General features: G+C 40.1%; 1 protein-coding gene across 1 annotated transcript; it reads left to right on the forward strand.

Annotated features, from left to right (window-relative positions):
- Positions 1–1,883: 1,883 nt before the first annotated feature.
- On the forward strand, positions 1,884–8,433 carry LOC100168822 (cuticle protein). The gene is made up of 2 exons (XM_001950803.5): positions 1,884–2,033; positions 6,604–8,433. The coding sequence occupies exons 1-2, from the start codon at positions 2,019–2,021 to the stop codon at positions 7,750–7,752; spliced, it is 1,164 nt and encodes a 387-aa protein (XP_001950838.2). The 5' UTR covers positions 1,884–2,018; the 3' UTR covers positions 7,753–8,433.
- Positions 8,434–8,767: the final 334 nt, after the last annotated feature.

Below are 8,767 nucleotides of genomic sequence, written 5' to 3' on the forward strand. Positions count from 1 at the left end.
GTACAAAATATATTTTAATTTTTAACAGATTAGTTATATTTAGTTTTTGTTTATTATAATAACCAGATTTTCTGTACTAACTGTCATCATTTTTGATTATTAAAAAAAAAAAGTAATTTATTGATAGTAAAGTTAGTCAGTATCAATGTATTTTGTTTAAGTTAATCAGAAATTCTACGACTCATCCATGATCATCCGTGGTGGTAAATCTGCGGTGTTTATGATAATATTAAAGTGATGCATTTACCTAATGCTTTAACTTTGAAAATAAATTATTACGGAACGGCCCATCTCGAGTCGAACACGAATATATGCGACGTTAAAATTTTTCAAAAACAATCGACGATGTGGCCATCCCAGTAAGTACGGAATTTTCAAAAATCGTTTACCAAAAAAACCAAAAAAAAACCGAGTCAATTCGAACTAACTGCCATGTTATTTGTATACAAACTCTCTCCGAGTAAAAATACGAAACGCACAACACTGCTCGACATGCTGGTACAACAGCGAAAAAATAATTTTATATTAGTATAAAAATATCAAATTGTTAGGTGCTATTAGTGCTAAGTTAATCAGAAATTGCACAACTCATCCATGATCGTCCACGGTGGTAAATCAGCGGTTATTGTTATAATATTGAAGTGATGTGAATTACCTAATGCTTTAGCTTTGAAAATAAATTACTACGGAACGGCCATCTCGAGTCGAACGCGAATTTATGCGACGTTAAATTTTTCCTTTTTTTTCAAAAACAACCGACGACGTGGCCCATCCCAGTAGGTACGGAATTTTCAAAAATCGTTTACAAAAAAAAAAAAAAACAGAGTCAACTCGAAGAAACTGCCGTGTTATTTGTAGGTACTCTTTCTGGGTAAACGGGTAAAAATACGAAACGCGCGACACTGCTCGACATGCTGCTACGTCGCTACGAGCTGGTATGACAGCGAACAAATAATTTTATATTAAGAGAATGTCAGCGGACTATTTGTTTTCTCTCTCTGGCTTACGCGCAACATAGACAAAACGCATTTACGCAGAATCATTTTTTCTATGTTTTTGAGTAATTGTTGAGTAGGTATAATCGTCCATTACAAAAAAGATAGAGAATAATATTTTTGAGGGAACGACTACATATCGATTTGTCGAAATATTGTCTCAAAACAATTTAAACACAATTTAAATTTACAACATTTTTTTGTTTATTTTGAAAGTGGAATACAAAGTCAAATAACAATAAAATATAAAATCGATATGTCATCCATCAACAATATTATTCTCTATGTTTTTTGTAATTGGTGATTTTACTCTAAAATTACTTACAAACATAGAAAAAATGATTCTGCGTTAATGCGCGTGGGCTGGAGAGAAAAAACAAATAGTGTGCTGACATCCTCTTAATATAAAAATATTATCTTGTTAGGTGGTACGTGACATGGGGAAGATATGTACGCGTTCAACGGTAACCGCGCGTGATGTTCCGCGGTTACCGCGCGGCGACTGCTGCAGCACTGCGACGATTGCTCAGAAGCGATTGATCGAAAAACCGTCTCGCTCGAGCGTCCCGGGACGATGCTCAGAAGCAGCATCGTATCGGGTTACGTGGCGGCGGCAGGGCGTAGGCGCTGTGCGGCGGGCGACCTTGACGACGGGCCGCACGAAGGAAGACGAGCGAGCAGCTATCGCCGCCGCGGTACTGCGGGACGGCTGCCGAGGACGATGCGTACGCGATGGGACGAGCGATCGCGCGACGATAATGGCCGCCGCCTCGGGCGAAAGGAACAATAATAATAATAATAATAATCGGTCCGATGCCACCCGCCGCCGCCGCCGCAACGGCAATGACATTGGCCGCGCGCCGACTACCACGGTCCCGCGTGGTATATAAACCGCCCGACGTCTGGTTCTCTTCACCATTCGTCCCGAAGCACCGTACCAAACCGTAGCAGCTTGAACCGACCGAGTTCGATCCGTTCGCCTAGTACAACACCATCACAGTCACCACCAACCCATCCGAAATCATGATGTCTCCACTGGTGAGTACCTATACCCACATGGTATAATAATGATTATTTTTTACGTATTTTCATATTTTTTAACGTACTTCAAAAATACTTCACTACTCTGCCGGTCTTCTCGTTCATCCGACACGTAGCTTTTATATAATATAATTTATTGTAGTATCGTAATAATATTTCACGAATATTTTTTGGCACCCCTCGTCGTCTCCCCGGCAGTTTCCATGATACGCGCCGAATAAATATCAAAATCGTTTTTGATTTTTGATGAAACGTTGTGACTACTATAACTTCTAATACTATAATATTGTATAATATTATATTATGATATTAGTTTAAGTCTTGGAAGTCTTAATAATATTTTTGTAACACACCCGTAGGTTTTTGTGTTCGCCATTTAATGACTTAGCCCGAGCGCTGGACCTTTCTGAGCTGTGATTTCATATTATAAGTTCTTAAAATATTATATTAGGTATACATCAATGTATTTAAATTTCCAGAGGAATGGCCGAGTTCGCCTATAGTTTATCGAATAGTGCCATATTGTTGATACGATTTCTATTTTATTTATACATATTTAACGTTCTGAACTTAATTTTTAAAATAAACTTACCCTTTGTCGTTTTGAACACCTCGTTTTGCTCATTTCGTTCATTCTCTTCTTGAGTTAGTTTATTTAAAACACATCATATAACTGTGTAAACAAATCGGATGGATTGAGACATTCGATCAAAACACATATCCACGTTAATAAAATAAGTATAATAATATGATAATAAAATGTATTATTTCTATTTATAAGTTATAACCATCAGCCGTTCAAACTAAATACATTTTAATATACCCATAATTTAATCTTAATTTACATATTATTATCTAGTACAAAGCTAGAATAGACATTTTTTCATTTCAATTTGAATAAATAATCTTAAGTCAATAATATTTTTAAGTTAGTCGTAACTCTATAAAAAAATTTGAAAATCAATACATTTGAATGTAAATTTATAAAACAAATTCATAACTTTTGCATCGAATATTATTAAAGTTAAAATTGTATCCCTTTTTTTCTGTCTTGGGATATTATACATTTTTTTGTGTTATACACTATCAGTAAATTAAATTAAATTAATTTGTAAAAAAACATTTAAAAATAATAATAATAATATTTATAATATATAATATTAATAACTATTCATATTTAAAAAGCTTATTAATTGTTCGCATAATTTGGATTTAAATATGATATAAATTACACTTTGAAATAAATGTAAGCAGGTACCTATAATATCTAAACCGGTCAATATTTAATACATTATTTGGTGTTTATTTTTTTCAATTTCAATTTCAACAATAAGGCATTTCGGTCCGTCTTTGCAGCCATCGATTAAAAAGCAAACGACATATTATAATGCCGTTTTCGATTATCATTCATCCCGCAATACATCTAAACGAGTGTGTAATATAATAATAATACAAATAACCTATTAACATGCAGTTGACGCGCTTTTTGGGAGGTCGGTCGAAACGGACGAACGTTCCGTGGCGTGACGAATCGCTTCATCATCGGTCGCCTATACATACGATTATCCACAGCCTAATCGCGCACCTATATACACGTCGTGTGTAATCGACTCGGAAATATTATATCCGAAACCACAGGGCCGATCCGTTGATATTGTAATAATAATATAATGAACAGCGCGTGATTGTTATCGAGACACAGATATTATACGCGAGATAAATTCAATTCAATTATTAGATCGCGTTCCCCAAACCCGCTAACCGACCAGCATTTGACCGCTCGTTTCTACAGTACCACGACATAACGCGTTCACGTGTATTATATAGTAAGTCAGGTACCTACGTAAAATATTATTATCGTTCGTCCGATATTAAATCGACTCGAATTCGATCAAAATTTGCCGAATCGGATTGGTTTTTCGTGTCGAATCCGAGCTTGGAAAACTATATCCGTCGACGACGATGACAAAACGTTTACACGACCGCCGCGTTGGTAGTTTTCAGCTACGCCTGCGTATTATGATATATTATATACTATAATATCATTTTATATATTATATTATTATTGTTGCGGTTTTCTATGTCTGTCCGTATCTTTTTCTCGAGTTATATATACGCCTATTATACAAAATCGAAAAAAAATCGACAATAATAACTTGTTGAACCAAGAGAATAAGGGCCACCGTAGTGGAATCGTATGACCCGGCCACGAATCGTATACACATTATAAAACCATCTATATACACGACGGATCCATTGAATCTCAGACGAGACGCAGCCGCGACGAATGCGACAATGACGATTGATCTATTTGTCACGGTGTGCCTGTGGCGACGGAAGAAACTATTTGTGTGTGTGTGTGTGTGTGTGTGTGTGTGTAATAATGCGAATGAACTGAAAGTCCTATTAAACATAGAAACGTGTATGCACGTAAGCGCAAATGTGTGTGATTAATTAAAACATTTATTATGACTCGGCGATGCGTATTGGTCGACTGTAACAACAACAATATTATAGCCTCGGAGACTTTAACGAACGGTGGCGTTTTCACTATGATAATATCATAATGTATAGGACCGCGTGCGATAGCGAAAATCTCGTCTGCAAGTCCGATGGCATTTTTTCCCAGTAGTACCGTCCCGATTCGAATGTCGGTCAAACGATATAATATAATATTACATTATAGGGGAATAAAATAAAATATAACAATAATATTATACCCCCAGCGCGATTGTTTCGACCCAAATGCCACGAGCATTAGGTCGCATGTCCGGATCTGCTGCAGCCGCGGGTCACACCGCAGAGCCGTATAGGTACCTAAATTGGAAAGCGACCGAACGATATTATAAACATATAATAAATACACCCGCTGTGAAATCTCACATGTATAATACTGTCGGGAACGCGGAGGCGCAAAAGCTCGGGAAAACAATTTATACCATTAAAATTTTTTGTTCGGCGCTTAAGCGGCAGACATCGGCTTGTACATCTGATAATAATATTCTAATACAATAATAACATAATAGCCGTCACGTACACGCACGCTCTGCAGCAGTCTATTGAGTGAGCGTGATGGAACGGATAAAAAAATACTTATAATTGATATGGGCGAGAATATAATTGTCGAACATTTTTCTACGTGTGTACGCGGCAGTTCATTCTTTATCTCGAGAAGACGAGTACTTCGTGCCCATATAATGTTATATATATATATGCGTATATCATCAAACGGCGAATTCGGTGCGCGATAGCGTGTGTTGAACTCGAAATAAAAAAAAAATTCGTTTTTCAATATACACAACACAAAGACATACCGGTACACATATTATCATTATATTATTATTACGTATTATTGTGTTCGCAGTCCGGTCGGTCGCGCGGAACATAATAGACCTTTGGAAAATCGCGAATCGCACGTCCGACGACGTCCACTCCCGTCGTTTGTCGTCGCGATATCGGTAAACAATCCTCGCCGGCTGTTGTGCTGCCGTTAAATAATAATAATAATACAATATATCATATATATATATATATAGGCACCTATAATAATATAAGCCCTCGACAATATATAATAATAATATGATATACGCTTCCACAATGGGAGTCCCCTCAAATTAGCACGTCCGAATCGTCGCCGTCGATTCAGTTCCGACGATGTGTGCGATTGTGAGCGTACCTATATGTATATTATAATATGTATTATTGTAAATCTGGGCCACTATTACTATACTGAGCGCATTTCGCACGTCGCGCGCACACACACGAGTAATTATAATAAAATATTTAATATAATACCGTTTTGTCCGACTGGTGTCCACTGCAATTTACCGTGTACCTATTATTATTGTACTGCAGTCGCGTCATGTATAATTGAGAAAATCGATCTCGTTTTCAGCACTACACCGTAGTCCGAATTTCTTATACGCATATTGTGTAGGTTGTTTTATATCGTGTACATACTGGTTAGTACCTTTTAACCTAACATACGCATGCTCGCAGTGGGAAGTGTCTAATATTCTCCCATTTGCCTTTTATTTTTCATAAAATATTATTTCGGATTTGATCGTTGACGCTGAAAAATACTATATAATAATTCATTGTTAAAATAAATATTTCATATTAATCAATAGATTATATGATGATAATAATAATATTAATCCATGTAAATCAATATTTTTTTCCGTATGATTTTTACATTTCGTATATGTTAGTAGGTAACTTGTTTGATAACTAATAAGATACGTGATAAATTAATGAACGCATATTTACGAATAGATTTACGTCAAGATGGTCGTACTATAACAATATACATACCTTAATTTATATAAAATATATTCCTCTATTACACACGATTAATTATATTGTTATGTTATTGTAATTAACGAGCCTGCAGGAAATGCAAGTTCCATTTTTTTATTTTTGTTGTAATGTAGTCTGATAGTATTACAAAAATCGACCCACCCCCCCTTCCGTTCAAAAACTCGAACAAGCCACATAACCTAACCTTTTGTATACCTAACGGAGTGTTGAAATTTGCTTTTACATAAACGACTCGATTTGTTCACAGGTTGTTGTAATTGGGTTCGTAGCCATGTGCTCGGCCAGTCCATCCCTATACTTCAGCGGTCCACAATACTACAGCGGTTACTACGCGGCCCCCGCCGCCGTGGTCAGTCCGATCAAGAGCCAATACCACTCGCAAAACGAATTCGGACAGTACTCCTACGGCTACAACGACGGATTCTCCAGCAAATCCGAAGTTAAGCACGCCAACGGTCTGACCGAAGGTGCATACTCGTACGTCGACCCCAACGGCGCTCTCCAGCAATACAAATACGTGTCCGACGAGAACGGTTACCGCGTTTCTGGTACCAACTTGCCTGTGGCTCCAGCCGTCCCCGCGGTCGAGGTGCCCGTCGTCCCCGCCGTCCCAGCCGTCGAGTCCGTGATCGAGGTCAAGGCCGCCGCTCCAGCCCCACAAGCCGCCCCTGCCCCAGAAGCCGTCGCCGAACCGATCGTCTACCAGCAGTCCGAGATCCCACAACAGGTGCAAGACACCCCCGAAGTGGCGGCCGCCAAGGCAGCTCACCAGATCGCTTACGACGAGGCTAAGAAGGCCGCAGACGCCTCACCAGCTGAAGACGAACCATCCTCCGACGCCGTCGTCCAGGTTTCCGCCGAAGCACCAGCCGCACCAGCCGCACCCGCCGCACCCGCAGCACCCGCCGCACCATCCGCCGACTACGTCAGCCACTTCGCACCAGCACCCGCTCCAGCCGCCGCCGCACCAGCCCCAGCAGTCTCCTCCGTCGCCTCGTACAGTTACCACCCATCCGCCGCTTACGCCGCTTATCCGTCGTACGCCGCCGTCCCGGTCCACGCCCCGGTCGCGTCCTACGCTTACGGCCCAGTCGCGTCCTACGCATACGCCGCCGCCCCGGCCGCGTCTTACGCTTACACCGCCCCATTCGCCACCGGATCGTACTCGCCAGTGCACAGCCAATACCACTCCCAAGATGAGTTCGGTCAGTACTCGTACGGTTACAACAGCGGATCTTCGTCCAAGGCCGAAGTCAAGACCTTCGACGGCGTGACTCGTGGAGGTTACTCGTACGTTGACGCCAACGGACAGACCCAACACTACAACTACGTCTCCGACCCAGTCAACGGTTTCCGCGTCGCCGGCACCAACGTGCCAGCAGCCAACGCTTTGTAAACAAGCGACGGGCCCGCCAAAGTATACATTTTCCACGAAAACTCTATACCACCCCCCTCCTCCTAAAAAAAACCCCATCCCCGTGAAATCCGATCTGCCCCCCAAGCCCCAATTAACCCCATCACGCTGCTACGTTGTTTTTAGGTACCGGATGTAAAAGTCAAATGTCGTGTTCGTGTACGATACGATACTATGATAATTGTGCGATGTCACGTGATTGCGTATCTTCGCACACTCGTGTTGTAGTATGACGTGCGTAAACGAATATGATATTATAATAATATTACTATGTTAATAAACGCGTGTTTATGACTCTCCGTCGAGTTTTGTACAGGCTCCCCTCCAAAATGGTCAAACGGTCCCCGGAGGGGGGGCGCGACGTTACCGAGGATCGTCGGATCCGTTTGCCGCCCGACGTCAAACGAATCCGGTGGACTTTGATTCGCGCAAAGAAATTTCGTTTCTCGGCACCGTCACGCCCGCAACTCCTCTCCCACCTCGCCCAACGACGAGGTGGGGGAAAATGGCTAAAAAAAACACCTTTTTTGTAATTTTTTGTTAGCTTTTAAGTTTTTTTTTTTTATACTCTACACTATCTTCACGTGAACACATCAATATTATTATTGTATTTTTGGTAAATGAAAACTCTGTTAATAATAAATTCACGATTTTGTAACTGTACACACGTGTATTTTCAAATTATTTAATAACACACCTAATCACGATTCCATACTTTCCTCGATGTATCTACTTGTTTAAATCCCTCTTGAACTGTTTCCCTCAAATCTTGCAGCGCAATCGTTATTTCTATTTTTAAGTGATTGCACGCTCCATATTTGGGATAGGTAGTCATATATATCTATAAAAACACACCGGAAACGGGGCCATGTCTTATAACATATTTTGTATAATATTGTAATATTCTCCGTGTCCCTATATAGTGACCTATATTGCATTAAAGTATTTTGCATGATGAATCTTATCGTATACGTAAAAATCGTATAAATGATGCTGC

The sequence above is a fragment of the Acyrthosiphon pisum genome, chromosome A2 (genome assembly GCF_005508785.2).
Source record: "Acyrthosiphon pisum isolate AL4f chromosome A2, pea_aphid_22Mar2018_4r6ur, whole genome shotgun sequence".
Classification (NCBI taxonomy): Eukaryota; Metazoa; Arthropoda; class Insecta; order Hemiptera; family Aphididae; genus Acyrthosiphon; species Acyrthosiphon pisum.